This window comes from Tachysurus vachellii, chromosome 22 (genome assembly GCF_030014155.1).
Source record: "Tachysurus vachellii isolate PV-2020 chromosome 22, HZAU_Pvac_v1, whole genome shotgun sequence".
NCBI lineage: Eukaryota > Metazoa > Chordata > Actinopteri > Siluriformes > Bagridae > Tachysurus > Tachysurus vachellii.
In genome coordinates, this window is record NC_083481.1 from 518,938 (window position 1) to 540,693 (window position 21,756).

Below are 21,756 nucleotides of genomic sequence, written 5' to 3' on the forward strand. Positions count from 1 at the left end.
GTATTTTTGTAAGAAAACTAACTAACTAGTCGTCTAAATGAATAAATCACTTCAAAAAGCTTTCACTGATGACTAAATCACATCCAGGTTTAGAAGATTTTAGACATGAGAAGAGAAAAGAAAACCTTCTGAAGTCCTCATTCATCTAAATCCACATTCACATACGACTCATTAACACAGTGATAAGTGTTAGTCTGGTAGTTACATCTCCTCAGTCCTCAGATACAATGTGGGATTATTAATTATCATCTGACTGCAAGTCGACATTTCTACAGAGAAAAGTGACAAAAGGAGCACGGTGAGGGGGCGGGGCACAGTATGGGGCGGGGCACAGTGAGGGGCAGGGCACAAAGTGGAGGTGGACCACAGTGAGGGGGCAGGGCATGGGGGTGTCAAAGTGAGACAGGGCACAGTGATGGGGTCAAAGTGAGGGGGTGGGGTACAGTAAAGGGGCGGGGTACAGTGAGGTGTGTAGCTTATGATGGGTTGGGCACAGTGAGGGGTCGGGGCACAACAAGGGGACAGGGCACAGTGATGGGCGGGGCACAACGTGGGGAGTGGAGCACAGTGAGGGAGCAGGGCATGGGGGGTGTCAAATTGTGAGACAGGGCACAGTGATGGGGTCATGTGAGGGGCTGGGCACAGTAAAGGGGCGGGGTACAGTGAGGGGTGAAGCTTATGATCGGTGGGGCACAGTGAGGGGTCAGGGCACAACAAGGGGACGGGGCACAGTGATGGGGTCAATGTGAGGGGCTGGGCACAGTGATGGGCGTAGCTTATGGTGGGCGGGGCTTATGACTGAAGGTTACAGGATATTGTCACTTCAGCTAACATTACAATCAGTCTTCAAGTTTTAAATCATGATGTAAATATTAATGTCTGATGAAGACGAAGCCTATTTTCAGACATATCTACTGTAATCTACATCATCAGACACTGATTTATCAGGAACATTTTACTGGGGCTCGAGTGTCGACCCTGACTGTAGACAGTGTGTATTATTGTGGACTGAGTAACACACACTTTACAGACCAGGACAACACATAAGACTAGAACTTGGACTTTTTCTATTTTTATTCTATTTTCTTTTTTATTATTCTATTTTATTTTATGTTTAAATCACAGACAGTTTAAAAACATTTCACTACGTGTCGTACTGTGTATGGTTGTGTATGTGAGAAATAAAATATTAATGTAAATGTTTTCTGTAACTTTTCTCTGCTTCACATCTCAACAAAATCTCTGTTTTAATCCGAGTTCACATGAACAGATCTTTCTTGAGAAGATCAGACTGTCAGTAATCAGACCTAAAACAGGGTCAGACTCTAATTAGTTTTTGGAGAAGTTGTTAGTTCATTGGTGTATTTTTTAAACCCAGACTGTGAAAGTGTAAATGGTTTATTCAGTATTGACAAGAACAACTGTGACTGTGTTTTATTTATACACAATGTGTTTATCTATTATTACGACCTGGATGAAGATTAGACCATGATTTATTATTAATGTTTTAATAGATGATCTTACTTCAGTGTCTCCAGTTTACAGTGAGGATTCTCCAGTACAGCAGAGAGAATCTTCACTCCTGAGTCTCCTAGTTTATTTAAGGACAGATTCAGTTTTCTCAGGTGTGAGGGGTTTGATCTCAGAGCTGAAGTCAGAGCAGCACAGCCTTCATCTGAGACATCACACTCACGCAACCTGTATAGAGACACAATAACACACTCTTCATCAACAGATTTTTAAAACCCTTTATTACAATAACTAAAATATTGTCAGATATATTAAATAAATAATTTTGACAGAAACCACAAATAAAGATTTCTAGTGAGAACGTTTCCTCACATCAAATAGACTAGAACACAATAAATGTTCATCTATTACACTGCAGAAAGGCATGAAACAGTTTAACTCTGTAAACAATATGGACATCCATGGATTTACATTTATATCAGTTTACTTTTGTAACAGAGATGTTTTTAAATTTTAAATATTTCCAACATCAAACTTACCTCTGATTTAATTAAAACATCATCATCATCATCATCATCATCAGCTGATAAACAGGTTTGTGAACTTCAGAATATATAATCAGTACAAATCTGTTCTTAACTTGCTTAAAAGTCTTTCTATTACTAAAGTATACAACACACCAGACACGACACAACCTTGTCTAACACCTCTATAAACTTTATAAGGAACCACATAAGTCACCATTAACTTTCAGTAGACTTTCAACATCACTGTACAAAACCTTTATCATGGAAACAAAATCAGGACTAAAACTAAATGAACACATTCATAAATATTTGTGTTCGACTCGGTCAAAAGTCTTTTCTAGGTCTACTGACACTAGACCAAAATCTGGTTAAGACTCTTACTGATATCTAAAAGATCCCAGATAACAGAAATATTATAAAAATTCATCTTCCTGGGACACAATCTGTCTGATCACGATGGATGACTTGTTCTAAGACTTCACTCAGTCTGTTGGCCAAAACCTTGGAGAGTAATTTATAATCTCTGAATAACAAACTCAGCAGTGTCCAGTTTTTAATACCATTTAGGTCAGGTGTAGGTTCCCCTTCAGAGAGGGCTTTTAGTACTGGGGAAATATTGTTACTCTCTTGTGGTCCTCACTAAAGCTGGATCATGTTGATAGACTTGTGTTTCTAACAAAAACCTTGACAACACAAATGTATAGTACAAATACTGACATGTATAGTGTAGGTTTAGTTCATTCAGCTCTGAATCATTCTGTTTTCTACAGTGGAGTCTTATTACAATTTAATTTTATTATAACAGTTAGAGTGTAAAACAGACCCACTTGTACACTGAACAGAATTTTACATGTTTTACATAATACAGAGAACTTCTTTATTTCTGTTCTGTTTATTATAGGTTTTACTGATTTGACTGTAAAAAAATAAGTGAAAATAATTGAAATAAAAAAGCTGATAGCTGACAGATAACTGACTCTTGATGATCATTTTAACCTTCATCATGCAGCCCTTCTGCCCCCTGATGGAGGGTAAATCCATCAATTCTATATTCTGTGAGCTGTCCAGAGACTCTTGTGTAATTTTAGTCTCCAAGTTCTATTTATTTCCATCATTTCCATGTCAGTGCTGCTTTTAAACCCTGCAGCTCACACAGTACATTTAGTTTGTGTCCCAGCTCCAGTTTGTGTGATTAGTTCCAATGTTTTAGTAAATTTCACAGTAATTTCAGACACATTGCAGTCACATCAGAGTCTGTGAGAAATCATCAGTGTGCAGTGAAAAGAAACAATCTTCATCCTCAGGACATTGATGATGAACCTAAAACTTCTGCTTCAGTCTCACTATTAGAGAATGTGTCTTACTGAGGAGCAGGTCATGTGACGCTCAGAGAGATGATCTTACCCCAGTGTCTCCAGTTTACAGTGAGGATTCTCCAGTACAGCAGAGAGACTCTTCACTCCTGAGTCTCCTAGTTTATTTAAGGACAGATTCAGTTCTCTCAGGTGTGAGGGGTTTGATCTCAGAGCTGAAGTCAGAGCAGCACAGCCTTCATCTGAGACATCACAACCATCCAACCTGTATAGAGACACAATAACACACTCTTCATCAACAGATTTTTATTATATAAAGTATAATTAACACTGAACCAAACATTCCTGTCAGATTGTGAACAGTGGGTGGGCCTGGGTAAAACAGGGTGGGCACAGGTTTGAGAAGAAACTCAACATCAGCTGTCACTCAAAAGAACTTACATGACTGTAAAAAGAGGACAATGAGCTGAAAGAGATCTGTTCATTTATCAGTTGTTTATGTAACACACACACACACACACACACACACACACACGCACACACACACACACACACGCACACACACACACACACACAGAGACTCACAGTCTCTCTCTCTCTCACACAAACACACACACACACACACAGAGAGACTCACACAGTCTCTCTCTCTCTCTCTCTCACACACACACACACGCACACACACACAAACACACACACAAGCAGCTTCACTAATCAATATGATTGTGTCACCTGTCAACATTAGCGTGTTTGGACACTTAACATAGTGAACATAACATTTAAAGTCTATCAGTTCAAACACAAGATATTTTTATTTAAACATTTCAGGCTCTGATGTTAAATCATGAAGGAAAATCTAACTAATGATATTAGATAAATTATTGTTTTAAAATAACTGATAAATCACACAAATTGTTTTAACTGAGATTTCAGATAAAGTCTTTATTAAACTAGTCTGTTACACGACTAAACACCACACAGAAATGTTACTGAGCAACGTCACTCAATGAAGCTTCTTAAAGCAGCAGCTCCTAGTGAGTGACAACTGGGGTTTATTAATAATTCTAACATTATAACAGAGTTTATGGAGGTGGGCCAGGACTCCACATGGGTGGGACCAGGACCCTGGAGCTGCACCAGTGATATTAGATTATTATATTATTTACAATTATTTATATTAAGTTTATTTGAGCTGCAAAAGTTTTGCTGGCATTAAAAATAATGACTTATAAATCTTCTCTTATTTACTCATTTATTTATTTATTTAATTCCTAAGTGATTCTGTAGAAAACTCATTATCACTTAATGACTAATCTATTTGTTCTGAATGTTGTAGTGTTACAGAACATTTCAGGTGAAAAACAACACTGTAAATAACTGCTGCTTTTAGTGAGTTATTGTGACTCTCAGAGAGATGATCTTACTTCAGTGTGTCCACTTTACAGTGAGGATTCTCCAGTCCAGCACAGAGAATCTTCACTTCTGAGTCTCCTAGTTTATTATAGGACAGATCCAGTTCTTTCACAGTCAGATGAAGTTCTCTCAGTTTGGAGGTTTCTGATCTGAGCGCTGAGACCAGAGGTGACCAACTTTCCTCTCTAAGTTCATCACAGCTGATACTAAAGGAAATAAAATAAAACATAATGAACTCACACAAATGATCAAACACGTCCTCAAAGCTTTCACTGAACCTTCTCATTGTTATAAATACTGAAAGTACAAACACCAGTTAGACAATATGGTTAAAGTGACACTACAGTCGACATCTACATGTTGATGTCATTAAAATGGGTAAAGTTAGTGTTTAACTACAGCTAACTAACTAGTATCTACAGTAGGGTTGCCCCTGTCCTGTATAATATGGGATTGTCTTGTATTGAAAAAGACAAAGATCTCACATTATGGCCAGAAATTCCTGAAGTGATGTGACCTTAACAAACAATCCATACTGGACTAATTATTATAGGAACAAATTCACTTTAAAACAACACTTTTAACATATTATTACTAGTAAATCTGTAAACTTGGTATATACACTGAACAAAATTATAAACGCAACACAATCTGTCTAAATCTGTGTTAGTGAGAACTTCTAATCTGCAGATAAAATCCATCCACCTCACAGGTCATATCACTATCCTGATTAGACAGCATGATTATTACACAGGTGTGTCTTAGGCTGGTCACAATAAAAGGTCACATGTGCAGTTTTTATCACACAACACAAAGCCACAGATGTTGTAAGTTTTGAGGGAGCCTGCAATTGACATGCTGACTGCAGGATTGTCCACCAGAGCTGTTGCCTGTGAAATGAATGATCATTTCTCTACCATAAGCCGTCTCCAAAGGTGTTTCAGAGAATTTGGCAGTAAATCCGACCGACCTCACAACCCCAGACCACATGTAACCACACCAGCCCAGGACCTCCACATCCAGCATCTTCACCTCCATGATACTCTGAGACCAGACCCCCAGACAGCTGCTGCAACAATCGGTTTGCATAACCAAAGAATCTCTGTACAAACTGTCAGAAACCATCTCAGGGACGCTCATCTGCATGCTTGTTGTCCTCATCGGGGTCTGACTGCAGTTCGTCTTTGTATCCAACTTAAGTGGACAAATGCTCACATTCGATGGCATCTGGCACTTTGGAGATGTTTTCTCTTTGTGGATGAATCCCAGTTTTCACTGTACAGGGCAGACAACAGACAGCGTGTATGGCATCATGTGGGTGAGCGGATTGCTATGACAACGATGTAGATGGAGTGGCCCATGGTGGAGGTGGGGTTATGGTATGGGCAGGCGCATGTTATGGACAACAAACACAGGTGATATTTTGATGGCATTTTGAATGCACAGAGATACAGTGACGAGATCCTGAGGCCCATTGTTGTGTCATTCATCCATGACCATCACCTCATGTTGCAGCATGATGATGTACAACCCCATGGTGCAAGGATCTGTACACAGTTCCTGGAAGCTGAAAACATCCCAGTTCTTACATGACCAGAATACTTACTGAACACGTCACCCATTGAGCATGTTTGGGATGCTCTGGATCGGTGTATATACGACAGCGTGTTCCAGTTCCTGCCAATATCCAGTAACTTCACACAGACAATGAAGAGGAGTGGACCAACATTCCACAGGTCACAATCAACAACCTGATCAACTCTATGTGAAGGAGATGTGTTGTACTGTGTGAGGCAAATAGTGGTTACACCAGATACTGACTCGTTTTAGCCTGAAGAACACGTGTACAATAATCATGCTGTCTAATCAACAACTTGATGTCACCCCTGTGAGGTGGATAGATTATCTCCCAAAAGGAGACGTGCTCACTAACACAGATTAAGACGGATTTGTGAACAATATTTGAGAGAAATATTTGAGGTGGAGAAAGGTGTCAGGAGTTCTGTGTGATAGGAAAATATCAGCAAGAATCAAGGGGAAGGTGTACAGGACAGTGGTGAGACCGGCCGTGCTGTATGGTTTAGAGACAGTGTCACTGAAGAAGAGACAGGAGTCAGAGCTTGAGGTAGCCGAACTGAAGATGTTGAGGTTCTCTTTGGGAGTGACAAGATTGGACAGGATTAGGAACAAGTACATCAGAGGGACAGCTCATGTTGGACGTTTGGGGGACAAAGTTAGGGAGGACAGATTAAGATGGTTTGGACATGTTCAGAGGAGGGAGAGTGAGTATATTGGTAGGGGAATGTTGGACATGGAGCTGCCAGGCAGGAGGCAAAGAGGAAGGTCAAAGAGGAGGTATATGGATGTAATTAATGAGGATTTGAAGCTTGTGGGTGCAAGTGTTGAGGATGGAGAAGATAGGGAGAGGTGGAGAGAGATGATTCGCTGTGGAGACCCCTGAAGGGAAAAGCTGAAAGAAGAAGAAGTGAACTATATTTGAGAGAAATTGGCCTTTTGTTTACATAGAAAAAGTCTTAAATATTTGTGTTCAGCTCATGAACAATGGGGCAAAAACAAAAGTGTTGTGTTTATAATTTTGTGCAGTGTATTTTATATGTCCATAAAACTTGACTCTGCTCTTCCACACTCCTGTCTCACTAATTGATGCTTAAATGAAATAAACTCTTGGTTTTCCTCCAACTTTCTCAAAATTCTCAAAGGTTCAAAATCTACTCTGTCCAAGTCCAACAGTCTCGTCTTTATATTGATGCTTCCTCCTGCCTCTAGAGTCTAAATCTCTCTAATTATTATTATTATTATTATTATTATAAAAATATTTCCTCTAATGAGTATAAAACTTTACAAAGTCAGTTTTCTATAAAAGACCATTTCCACCTCACAAATAAAACGTAATAATGAAGAAAAACTTTTTGTGGATTAGAATTTTTCATGACTGCAGTAAACATGGTTCTTTATGTCTGGTACACAGGTGTGTTTAATATACATCAAACATCCAACATAAAACCAGCATTAACTTCATCATTATTTTAAGATATTAAGATAAATCATAACTACAAAACTTCAAAACTCCCTCAAATGTAATCACCTGCTTCTACATGTTTAATAGCTGCCCTTCAGGATCATTCATTTATTAATGCAGATTTTATTCCCTAATTTATCTATTTACATGAACTCCACTCTGTATCACCTTCAGGTCAGAACATCCCAAAGTCCATATTAGAGTGTGTTCAGTTTCTCTCTAACACTGTAACAGTAGAACAGTTATATTCACATTTACTTACATTGCTTTACTGGATGTTGTAATCACAGGCATCATCTTCAGAACAACATCTTCTGTTATCTTATCTGTACTGAAATATTTACTCAGGTCAAACTCATCCAGCTCCTCTGATGATGTCAGTAACACAAACACCAGAGCAGAAAGCTGTGAAGAAGAAAGTTCACTTTGTTTTCCAGATTTCAGGAAGTGTTGGATTTCCTCCACTAGAGAATCATCACCCAGTTCATTCAGACAGTGGAACAGAGTGATGGATTTCTCTGGAGGAAGATCTTCATCTTCACTGATCTTCTCCTTAATGTACTGAACTGTTTCCTGTGTGCTCTGAGGGTTACTTCCTGTCTGTGTTACTAAAACATGTAAGAGTTTCTGATTGGACTCCAGTGAGAGACCCAGAAGAAAGCGAAGGAAAAGATCCAGATGTCCAGTCTGACTTTCTAAAGTCTGAAATAGAGCATTGTTGTGTACATCTGAGATTGTATTGTCTTCCATCCTCCTGTTAGAAATCTGATTCTGTACCAGAACATTTCTCTTCTCCTTCATGAAGGTCAGGTGCACATACAGAGCTGCGAGATGCTCCTGAATGCTCAGATGAACAAAGCAGTACACTTTACTGTGGTGAAGCCCAAACTCCTCTCTGAAGATCTGAGTACACACACCTGAGTACACTGCTGCTTCTGTCACATCAATACCACACTCTCTCAGGTCTTCATCATAGAAGATCAGGTTTCTGTTCTTTAGCTGCTGAAAAGCCAGTTGTCCCAGTTTAAGAAGCATTTCTTCATCACTCTCCTGCTTCTTTGAGTATTTTTCTCTTATGATGTTTGTCTGAATGATGAGGAAGTGTGTGTACATTTGAGTCAGAGTCTTGGGGATCTCTCCACTCTCTGCTTCACCCAACATTCTCTCTAGAACAGTGGCTGAGATCCAGCAGAAGACTGGGATGTGACACATGATGTAGAGGCTTCTTAATGACTTCAGGTGTGTGATGATGTTATTGGCCAGGCTCTGATCACTGATCCTCTTCCTGAAGTACTCCTCCTTCTGTGGGTCACTGAACCCTCGTATCTCTGTGACTCGATCCACACACTCAGAGGGGATTTGATCAGCTGCTGCAGGTCTGGAGGTGATCCAGATGAGAGCAGAGGGAAGCAGATTCCCTTTGATCAGGTTTATCAGCAGCACAGGCACTGATGCTGATTCAGTTACATCACACACTCTCACTGTGTTCTGGAAATCTAGAGGAAAACGACACTCGTCCAATCCGTCAAAAATGAACAGAACCTTTTCCAAACTGGACATTTCTGTTTCTTTTGTTTCCATAAAAAACACATGAAGGAGCTCCATCAGACTCAGTTTCTGGTCCTTCATCAAATTCAGCTCTCTGAAAGGAAGTGGAAATATGAGGTGGACGTCCTGATTTACTTTCCCTTCAGCCCAGTCCAGAATGAACTTCTGCACAGAGACGGTTTTTCCGATGCCAGCGACTCCCTTTGTCAGGACAGTTCTGATGGGTTTGTCTTGTTTAGATGATGTATTTGTCAGCACAGTTCTGATGGGTTTGTCTTGTTTAGATGATGTATTTGTCAGCACAGTTCTGATGGGTTTGTCTTGTTTAGATGATGTATTTGTCAGCACAGTTCTGATGGGTTTGTCTTGTTTAGATGATGTATTTGTCAGCACAGTTCTGATGGGTTTGTCTTGTTCAGATAAAGGCTTAAAGATGTCATTGCATTTGATTGGTGTTTCCTCTGTTGTTCTTCTCCTGGATGCTGCCTCGATCTGTCTCACCTCATGTTCATTATTGACTTCTCCACTGTCTCCCTCTGTGATGTAGAGCTCTGTGTAGATCTCATTCAGGAGTGTTTGGGTTCCCAGGTTTATTATCACTCCATTCAAACACTGAAACTTCTTCATCAGATTTAATTTGAACTTTTTCTGGAATTCATTTCCACCAGCAGATTCTGGGTCGTACCTGTGATATGGAGAAGCAGGAAGACACGGGGTTCATTTATTAGACTTAATCATCTGTTTTCAGTAATCTAATGACTCTGTAGTATACAGACTATTATTTAGACACTTAAACCATATTTGAATGCCATCGTATGAATTTCACTGCATTACAAAACAACATGTCATTTGAAGAAAGACACCACAAGCAAACGTTCCAATCAAAACATTTCCCAAAAAAACAGACAGTGATATTTAAACACATAATAGTGACTTTATTAAAGTCAGAGTTCTAGTGTTGTAGTATTTAGTTTGCCCCCTGTTTATCTCGTTAAATTACCCTTTAAGTGTAACTTTAGCATTGACATTAAAAGTCAAGAGATGTTACTGTGTAGAAGTGAGGAGTCTACAGCTTTAACCTCCAGATGATGATCCATAGACTCATGACTCTTCATGGAGCTACAACTGTGTGTTGGTGATTCTGATCTCTTTCCCTGGAGTTTACTGTACAACATTATGGACACTTCTTTAATTATTTATTTACAATCTTTACAGTTTTTAACTCACTTGATAACTGAATGTAGATTTTTACATACAATAAACAGAATGACTTTTTTATGCTCAATGGTGACTGTGGTAGCTTTTTTCACTAGTGGAGCCTTTATTTAAGTACATTTTATATTTACTCACTAAACACACTGTAGCACAGAAACTAAGAGTCCAAACCCATTCCAGTAGCACACTGTCCCTGTGCACAAAGGACCTGCAAATCAGATTCTGTACCCTTTCACTATAGTATCTAGACCCCATTGAGAAACACTTAGAAGGTAGCGTAGGCCAGGCGAACCCCAGAGTCAAGGCTCCCCTGAATCCCAGCCCTGAATGTAGGGTTTTCTTTTTGTAACTCCTACCATAGATGACCTATCTTAGGTCCTGTCTAGACTGATGGGGCTGGCCTTGGCTTGCTGACCGGACACCTTTCCTTATGATAGGGTGCCCGGTAAGCAACACAAGCCTTCCTCTCCTGTCTAAGAGAGCTAGACTGGGGCCAACTACAGATTATGTTACTGATTAAACTTTTTTACATGAAATAATTCCTTATGAAATATGATCATCTAATTGAGATCAGTTGCTTTGCTCGTTTCTGTTTGAAAACTATTAACCAGAGAGCTCCATCACAGAGATATCAAGGTGAGCGTAGGTGAAGTAGCCTGCTGGAGTTTTACTGCAGTAAGTAATAAAGTAGGTCTGTAGTTATAAGGTAAGGCATAATGTTCCCCAGTTATTGTATGTTATTTTAATCATTTCAGTGGAACAAAATAAAGGTCATTTATGGTAATGCTGTTAATATGGCAGGTTGTTTAATAGGAGATTGTGCTAAGTCACTGGGAATAAAGGAGTCTCCCACATGCCATAACTGTAATGTAAATGTAAAGACAGATGCTATTAGTCTAGACTAACACTTTTACGTTCAAACTCTAGATGATTCTTATGACTTTGTTTCCTGTAATTAACTCAATAATGCTAAGCAGTGGTCTCACCTGCAATGACTGAACACACACCAACCCCAAAACTACCACACTAACATATGAATTTCACTGTATTACAAAACAACATATTAGACCAAGTGCTATTTATATTAAAGGTGCGGTGCACGTTGTTTGAGAAATGCTTCATAAAACTGAGTCGGGCCGACAAACAAAACAAATGTGTAGCCAATGAGCATAAAGGGGCGTGTCTTGTCAATATGCGGCGGAGAGAGTGTTCAGTGCGCATGTGTGACATTAGCAGAAAGCGACTGAAACACTGACATGGAGGATAAAAACATTAAGCGATAAGGCAACATTAATAAAAACATTATTACGATAAGACAAGAAGCAGCAGGACCCGTGTTAATATAAGATCAGATTTCCAGCACTGGAGAGAACTGAACGTCTTCCACATGAAACAGAACTAAACCTTTCACTGTACAACACACAGTACTACACAAACACATCTGTATTACCATAGTATTACTCATTGTGTTCATTTATTGATAAAAATATCCCCTCGACCAGCCGCCCCAGGAGGTTCTGTCATAATAGTTGCCTGGGTTACGTATGTATGTGTGGGCGGAGCTATCAATACAGGGGTGACACCCATTTGGGTTAGGGGCGTGTTTGTTTTGGTGATTTCATATGTCAACATTGGCTTTCAAACATCGTGCACCGCACCTTTAAACACACCACAAACACACTTTTCCCAAACACATTTCCAAATAAAAGATTAAATAATACAAAAAAGTATTTAGACACACAATAGTGGCTCCATTACTGTGTTTCAGTATTTATTTTGTCCCCTGTTTATGTAGTTAAACTTCCCTTTAAGTGTGACTTTAGCAGTGACATTAACAGTGAGGAGACGTTACCTGTGTAGAAGTGATGAGTCTCCATCTTTAAAGTTCAGAGGAACATCCATAGACCAATCACTCTTCATGGAGATACAGCTGTGTGTTGGTGATTCTGATCTCTGGAGTTTACTGTACAACATTATACACAGTCATTTATATACACACTTTATTTTACTTACTGTATATTTCCCTTAAAGGTGGGGTCTCTGATTTTTGAGAAATGCTTCAGAAAACCGAGTCGGGCCGAATAATAAACAAAAATCAAAACAAAAATCAAAACAAACGTGTAGCCAATGAGCAGAAAGGGGCGTGTCTTGTCCATATGGGCGGAGAGAGTGTTCAGTGCGCATGTGTGACATTAGCAGAAAGCGACTGAAACACTGACATGGAGGATAAAAACATTAAGCGATAAGGCAACATTAATAAAAACATTATTACGATAAGACAAGAAGCAGCAGGACCCGTGTTAATATAGGATCAGATTTCCAGCACTGGAGAGAACTGAACGTCTTCCACATGAAACAGAACTAAACCTTTCACTGTACAACACACAGTACTACACAAACACATCTGTATTACCATAGTATTACTCATTGTGTTCATTTATTGATAAAAATCTCCCCTCGGCCAGCCGCCCCAGGAGGTTCTGTCATAATAGTTACCTGGGTTACGTATGTATGTGTGGGCGGAGCTATCAAAACAGGGGTGACACCCATTTTGGTTAGGGGCGTGTTTGTTTTGGTGATTTCGAATGTCAACATTGGCTTTCAAACATCGTGCACCGCACCTTTAAACACACCACAAACACACTTTTCCCAAACACATTTCCAAATAAAAGATTAAATAATACAAAAAAGTATTTAGACACACAATAGTGGCTCCATTACTGTGTTTCAGTATTTATTTTGTCCCCTGTTTATGTAGTTAAACTTCCCTTTAAGTGTGACTTTAGCAGTGACATTAACAGTGAGGAGACGTTACCTGTGTAGAAGTGATGAGTCTCCATCTTTAAAGTTCAGAGGAACATCCATAGACCAATCACTCTTCATGGAGATACAGCTGTGTGTTGGTGATTCTGATCTCTGGAGTTTACTGTACAACATTATACACAGTCATTTATATACACACTTTATTTTACTTACTGTATATTTCCCTTAAAGGTGGGGTTTCTGATTTTTGAGAAATGCTTCAGAAAACCGAGTCGGGCCGAATAATAAACAAAAATCAAAACAAAAATCAAAACAAACGTGTAGCCAATGAGCAGAAAGGGGCGTGTCTTGTCCATATGGGCGGAGAGAGTGTTCAGTGCGCATGTGTGACATTAGCAGAAAGCGGTTTTAACATTGACATGGAGGATAAAAACAAAGAAAGAAAGAGAAGAAAGACTTACGATAAGGTAAGAAGTAGGACGTGTTAATATAGGATCAGCTTTCCAGCGCTGGAGAGAACTGAAGGAGCAGGAAGTTGGTCACATATTCACAGATTGGAGTTTCCTGAGTCAATAACTCCTGAGCTAAACACTGTTACTACACAAATAACACCTCTTTTCTATCGTAGTAATGTAGAGACGCAGCTACAACCGTGTTTTGTGTAGTAACAGTGTTTAGCTCAGGAGTTATTGACTCGGGAAACTCCAATCTGTGAATATGTGACCAACTTTACTTAAGACGCCGAGGTGCTTTTTTCCTTCTCGATAGGTGAGTAACGTTGGTTTTGTTTTGTTACACAGAACTAATATATGTCTTTGTCCTTTACATGATTATGTTTGTGTGTCATTTTTGCTTGTTTGTTTATCTACAATCGTATTGTTCTTCACTTCAGCTATGATAAAGACACGTTTCTTTCCAGTAGTTGCCTGGGTTACGTATGTATGTGTGGGCGGAGCTATCGATACAGGGGTGGGACCCATTTGGGTTAGGGGCGTGTTTGTTTTGGTGATTTCAAATGTCAACATTGGCTTTCAAACAACGGAGACCCCACCTTTAAGTGTGACTTTAGCAGTGACGTTAACAGTGAGGAGACGTTACCTGTGTAGAAGTGATGAGTCTCTATCTTTAAAGTTCAGAGGAGGAACCATAGACCGATCACTCTTCATGGAGATATAGCTGTGTGTTGGTGATTCTGATCTCTGGAGTTTACTGTACAACATTATACACAGTCCTTTAGTCATTTATATAAACTCTTTATTTTACTTACAGTTACCCATGAAATGTTAACATTAACCTGGATATTGATTTTGTCTTTTATTCTCGTGCAGAACTCACAATGTTCACATTTGGTCGTTGTTGCTGTAATTTAATTTTAGTTTTTTTTTTTTTTGCACATTTATGTGTATGTGTGTGTGTGTGTGTGTGTGTGTGTGTGTGTGTGTGTGTGTGTGTGTGTGTGTGTGTGTATGTGTGTGTGTGTGTGTGTGTGTGGTCAAGCTGTAAAAAGCAAACAATTCAGAATTACATTTTAACAACTTTAGATCGTAAGCATTAAATTGTGCTAATAAATCAAGATATAATAATCCCTATGATGTTGAGATCACATATTTGCATTAAACATTATCACACATTTGTCTCTGCATCACAAACACGTACTGAACATTGTTTAGCAACTAAATGCAACACATATTGCATGAATATTTCGACAAGCAATATAAAACCAGTAAATGTCTACACAAACATATGCATATAACATTAGCTGTTTAGGCGCTTCGGTGCTAATTACAAATAGTGATCTACATAACAACATCTCAGAAACTATAAATTCACTAAACAACATATGAATTACTCACCACGCAGGGAATATATAGTGTTAAATTATTGTTTTGAACTGGAAACGTTATATAAGTTATAACAAGGTTTTAACATGACAACAACACGGCTTTTTCTCTCAGTGTTTTTTTTTTCTAACTAACTGCAACCTTTTTTTCTAAGCAATCACATGTGTCTTTATCACGTGTCTATCATGAGCTTTAAACACACTGATCTCTTTCCCATAGATGTTATAACTCCTTGTATCAATGAAATAAACATATGGATGACCAAGAACTTCCTCAAACTAAATACAGATAAAACAGATCTGCTCTTAGTCGGCCCTCCTAAATGTACTTCATCTCTATAAACAACACAAGTACTATAATCTACGTAGGAGACAAGCTCACTTACAAATTGGAGATTTAGTATGGGTTCGTGCACATCCCCTGTCACGTGCTGATGAAGGTTTTATGGCAAAACTGGCCGCAAAATGGAAAGGTCCTGCCAAAGTAGTTAAATGTCTTAGTCCTGTTAATTACTCTGTCTTTCATTGATCAACCTGAACATGTAGATTCTTTTCACGTTCGTGCACATCCCCTGTCACGTGCTGATGAAGGTTGATCAATGAAAGACACAGAGTAATTAACAGGACCAAGACATTTAACTACTTTGGCAGGACCTTTCCATTTTTTTTTCCTTTCCTGTGACAGGGTTTAACACAGTTTTGTTAACAATTCATCCTGGCCACTAGGGGGACACATAGGGATATGTCCTGTAGGGGATAAAAAAGGAAATTGAAGAGTAAAAAGGGAGATCATGTTTGAAGCTACCTTATGCTCTGTGGTGATGGTCATCTTAACCATGCCTTGAGAAACTTTATTGTTTTCCTGCTCCAAGAGGGTTATTTTGCTCATCAGCTGGGACTATGTGTGATGGACAGATACGCTGCTTATTGAGCTGAAGAAACTCTCTCTGGGAGTTAGTTGGATTCTATTCCACAGGCCTTAACATCCAACGCCTTCTTGTTCATCCACAGATAAGAATGTTTTTCTGTTTACTGGACTGTTTCAGATCTCACCTGTAATAGACTTAATGCCTGTTTGCTATATATTGAAGCCTACTGTATGCTCATGGAAGTCTTAAGGAGTTGTATTTATGTATATATTTGTGTGATTTGACAAGTTCTGGGATGTGGATACGTTAAACATGTAAATATGTTGAATACAAATGATGCAAGCAACAAAAGAAATGATTCCACCTTGTAATTTCTTATAGCATGAACAGTGTAAAGTAACTGAGACTGTTATAAACTCTAGATGATTCTTATGACTTTGTTTCCTGTCATTAACTCAATAATGCTAAGCAGTGGTCTCACCTGCAATGACTGAACACACACCAACCCCAAAACTACCACACTAACATATGAATTTCACTGTATTACAAAACAACATATTAGACCAAGTGCTATTTATATTAAAGGTGCGGTGCACGTTGTTTGAGAAATGCTTCATAAAACTGAGTCGGGCCGACAAACAAAACAAACGTGTAGCCAATGAGCATAAAGGGGCGTGTCTTGTCAATATGCGGTGGAGAGAGTGTTCAGTGCGCATGTGTGACATTAGCAGAAAGCGACTGAAACACTGACATGGAGGATAAAAACATTAAGCGATAAGGCAACATTAATAAAAACATTATTACGATAAGACAAGAAGCAGCAGGACCCGTGTTAATATAGGATCAGATTTCCAGCACTGGAGAGAACTGAACGTCTTCCACATGAAACAGAACTAAACCTTTCACTGTACAACACACAGTACTACACAAACACATCTGTATTACCATAGTATTACTCATTGTGTTCATTTATTGATAAAAATATCCCCTCGGCCAGCCGCCCCAGGAGGTTCTGTCATAATAGTTACCTGGGTTACGTATGTATGTGTGTGGGCGGAGCTATCAATACAGGGGTGACACCCATTTGGGTTAGGGGCGTGTTTGTTTTGGTGATTTCGAATGTCAACATTGGCTTTCAAACATCGTGCACCGCACCTTTAAACACACCACAAACACACTTTTCCCAAACACATTTCCAAATAAAAGATTAAATAATACAAAAAAGTATTTAGACACACAATAGTGGCTCCATTACTGTGTTTCAGTATTTATTTTGTCCCCTGTTTATGTAGTTAAACTTCCCTTTAAGTGTGACTTTAGCAGTGACATTAACAGTGAGGAGACGTTACCTGTGTAGAAGTGATGAGTCTCCATCTTTAAAGCTCAGAGGAGGAACCACCATAGACCGATCACTCTTCATGGAGATACAGCTGTGTGTTGGTGATTCTGATCTCTTTCTCTTTTTCTGGAGTTTACTGTACAACATTATACACAGTCATTTATATACACACTTTATTTTACTTACTGTATATTTCCCTTAAAGGTGAGGTCTCTGATTTTTGAGAAATGCTTCAGAAAACCGAGTCGGGCCGAATAATAAACAAAAATCAAAACAAAAATCAAAACAAACGTGTAGCCAATGAGCAGAAAGGGGCGTGTCTTGTCCATATGGGCGGAGAGAGTGTTCAGTGCGCATGTGTGACATTAGCAGAAAGCGGTTTTAACATTGACATGGAGGATAAAAACAAAGAAAGAAAGAGAAGAAAGACTTACAATAAGATAAGAAGTAGGACGTGTTAATATAGGATCAGCTTTCCAGCGCTGGAGAGAACTGAAGGAGCAGGAAGTTGGTCACATATTCACAGATTGGAGTTTCCTGAGTCAATAACTCCTGAGCTAAACGCTGTTACTACACAAATAACACCTCTTTTCTATCGTAGTAATGTAGAGACGCAGCTACAACCGTGTTTTGTGTAGTAACAGTGTTTAGCTCAGGAGTTATTGACTCGGGAAACTCCAATCTGTGAATATGTGACCAACTTTACTTAAGACGCCGAGGCGCTTTTTTCCTTCTCGATAGGTGAGTAACGTTGGTTTTGTTTTGTTACACAGAACTAATATATGTCTTTGTCCTTTACATGATTATGCTTGTGTGTCATTTTTGCTTGTTTGTTTATCTACAATCGTATTGTTCTTCCCTTCAGCTATGATAAAGACACGTTTCTTTCCGTTAGTTGCCTGGGTTACGTATGTATGTGTGGGCGGAGCTATCGATACAGGGGTGGGACCCATTTGGGTTAGGGGCGTGTTTGTTTTGGTGATTTCAAATGTCAACATTGGCTTTCAAACAACGGAGACCCCACCTTTAAGTGTGACTTTAGCAGTGACGTTAACAGTGAGGAGACGTTACCTGTGTAGAAGTGATGAGTCTCTATCTTTAAAGTTCAGAGGAGGAACCATAGACTGATCACCCATCATGGAGATATAGCTGTGTGTTGGTGATTCTGATCTCTGGAGTTTACTGTACAACATTATACACAGTCCTTTAGTCATTTATATAAACTCTTTATTTTACTTACAGTTACCCATGAAATGTTAACATTAACCTGGATATTGATTTTGTCTTTTATTCTCGTGCAGAACTCACAATGTTCACATTTGGTCGTTGTTGCTGTAATTTAATTTTAGTTTTTTTTTTTTGCACGTGTGTGTGTGTGTGTGTGTGTGTGTGTGTGTGTGTGTGTATGTGTGTGTGTGTGTGTGGTCAAGCTGTAAAAAGCAAACAATTCAGAATTACATTTTAACAGCTTTAGATCGTAAGCATTAAATTGTGCTAATAAATCAAGATATAATAATCCCTATGATGTTGAGATCACATATTTGCATTAAACATTATCACACATTTGTCTCTGCATCACAAACACGTACTGAACATTGTTTAGCAACTAAATGCAACACATATTGCATGAATATTTCGACAAACAGTATAAAAACAGTAAATGTCTACACAAACATATGCGTATAACATTAGCTGTTTAGGCGCTTCGGTGCTAATTACAAATAGTGATCTACATAACAACATCTCAGAAACTATAAATTCACTAAACAACATATGAATTACTCACCACGCAGGGAATATATAGTGTTAAATTATTGTTTTGAACTGGAAACGTTATATAAGTTATAACAAGGTTTTAACATGACAACAACACGGCTTTTTCTCTGTGTTTTTTTTTTCTAACTAACTGCAACCTTTTTTTTCTAAGCAATCACGTGTGTCTTTATCACGTGTCTATCATGAGCTTTAAACACACTGATCTCTTTCCCATAGATGTTATAACTCCTTGTATCAATGAAATAAACATATGGATGACCAAGAACTTCCTGAAACTAAATACAGATAAAACAGATCTGCTCTTAGTCGGCTCTCCTAAATGTACTTCATCTCTTATTATTAATAAAATTAATATCGCTGGCTGTCATGTAAAACTCTCATCCACTATCAAAAACCTGACCATAGTGTTTGATTCTTCTGTCTTTCTCCTCTCACATCTCATCTCTCACCAAATCTGCCTTCTTTCATCTACTAAATATTGCCCGATTACGCCCAAGTTTAAATATAAATGATGCCGAGACCCTTGTCCATGCTTTCATTACCTCCTGTCTAGATTACTGTAATGCACTTTTTTATGGTTTACCATCAACTCCTTTAAAGAAACTCCAATATATCCAGAATTCAGCAGCGAGAGTGTTAACACACACAAAGAAATCCTCCCACATAACCCCCATCTTATACAGTGTACATTGGCTCCCAATTAGTTTCTGTATTCAATATAAAGTTCTCCTCACTACATTTAAAGCTCTCCATCACTCCTGTCCACAATATATCACAGATCTCGTTCACACATATACCCCTGCCCCTGCACTTAGGTCCTCTGACTCTAATTTATTAGAGGTCCCTCATTATAGGCTGAAGACTTTTGGTGGTAGAACCTTCTGTATTGCGGCTCCCAGCCTCTGGTATCTCCCCCAGAGCATTCGAGACCTGTCGTCTTTACAGGATTTCAAAACTAATCTGAAAACTTTTCACTTCCTGTTATTCAAATTCTCAAGTCCATTGACATGGTTTTGTGTTCTCTATTTTTCTCTTCTTTATTGTATTTACCATCTGTATTTTCTACTAGAATGTTTGTTGCTCTAATGTATAATGTTTATTATGCTTTTGTGTTACTCAATGAAAGAATCAATTAAAGTTCTACTTACAATTAAATCAGTCAAGACATCATTTATAAAATGTGTATTACTTTACATCAGGGGCGGTTCTAGGGTCTCATCTTTAGGGGTTTTAGTCCTCAGTGAGAATTTAAAACAAGACGAGTTTTATATTATATATTATATGACTACATAGTAAGACAAAAGTTATGGGATTATTTAAAATGGCAAAAGTGGACACCAAAATTTTATGCATGATGTAATGATGTCAGTCTTGAATCAGATCAGTTCATGTGTGTGTACATTCTCTACAAACAGTGTGTCTAATGAATGTAGTCATTAATAAACTAATATTCACAAAGACCAAATCAATAAATGTTATTTTTATTTAGTATTGAATGGATTGTTTACATTAATATTTTGTTTGGTAATAAGAATAGTGACATTTCACTACTTTTAGTTGCCTCTTTCCGCCGATTAACGTTATAGATAAACGCCTCCAGCTCTGACTGCGCGTGCACGCTGCGCCTCCAGCTCTGACTGCGCGTGCACGCTGCGCGTCCCTGTGCTTCTCCGTTCTAATAAAGCACACAGCTGGTGACGCACTTTTAAAAGACTACAACGCACGCGCCTAAAAGTAAAGTAAAAAAATCGCTCTTGGATCAAACTGTTAAATAATTTTCTTTCCCATCGACGACACGTCCTGCATTTTAACGTCATTTTATTGTTTATTTCTGAAAGTAAAAATGATACTTATAGTTTTATGGTGACTGAGATCACAGACAGGGGGCAGGAGACACCCTAAAGAAGGTCTAGAACTTCCTCTGGTCTACATTCATGTCTGCTTATGACCAAACAACATGTTTATTTATATTTGTATATGATATAGTTTATATACATTTCCATAGATTACCAAATAATTCCTATAAAATCCCGTAAAGTGTCCAATTTGGAATATTTCCAAAATTCCCCAGATTAAGTTCCCGTTGAAAGTTTCAGTAAATTTACCGGAAACTTTGCGCCCCTTTGTAACTCTATACATACACGACATTATGTAGCGACAACCGTGGTTTTAAATAGCTGTATGTTAAAAATAGCCCTATTATAATCCTGCTTATTAAAATCTATTAAATCCACGTGTGGGAATAAAAGTGAAGTGTCGTTACGCAGTTTAACTAATAACAGTTGTACATATAGCTAACAAGGAAGAGCTACGGTGAGCTAATGCTAAAGCTAGTTTTCGAGATGAACAGAGAAAATAATAATAATAAACAAAGCTAAATATAAAAATACAGAATAATACCAGATATGTGGTGTATTAGCGGTGTTAAGTTACAGCTGTGTTACATTTCATGTCGTTTATATGATGTAGCTCGCGAAAAAAAAGAATTATCCGCCTAGGGCCGAAGCTCAAATCGCTCCATCCTCCCTATTTAAGCGCCCTTGATTTGTAGTGGACATACAGCGTTCTAGCGACCTACCTAGTGCACTACTTGTCAATACGAAACACAACCACGAGACCCGTTAGCTAGCGCTGTATTGTTTC

General features: G+C 38.6%; 1 protein-coding gene across 29 annotated transcripts in view; it reads right to left on the bottom strand.

Annotated features, from left to right (window-relative positions):
• Positions 1-21,756, bottom strand: part of LOC132837931 (NACHT, LRR and PYD domains-containing protein 12-like) — a 255,921-nt gene that overhangs the window by 150,254 nt on the left and 83,911 nt on the right. For 18 of the 29 annotated variants that reach the window (XM_060857942.1, XM_060857957.1, XM_060857948.1 and 15 more), the window contains 2 exons: positions 3,402-3,575; positions 1,525-1,698 (listed from right to left, as the gene is read on the bottom strand). The exons of 1 other annotated variant lie outside the window; for it this stretch is intronic. In XM_060857942.1, coding sequence (XP_060713925.1) covers positions 1,525-1,698; positions 3,402-3,575 — 348 coding nt within the window. Of the gene's footprint in view, positions 1-1,524; positions 1,699-3,401; positions 3,576-4,734; positions 4,930-8,025; positions 9,997-10,358; positions 10,476-12,378; positions 12,490-13,341; positions 13,453-14,387; positions 14,499-17,347; positions 17,474-18,408; positions 18,520-21,756 lie in introns of all 29 variants that reach the window. 10 more of the 29 variants (XM_060857959.1, XM_060857954.1, XM_060857941.1 and 7 more) reach the window with 9 other exon arrangements.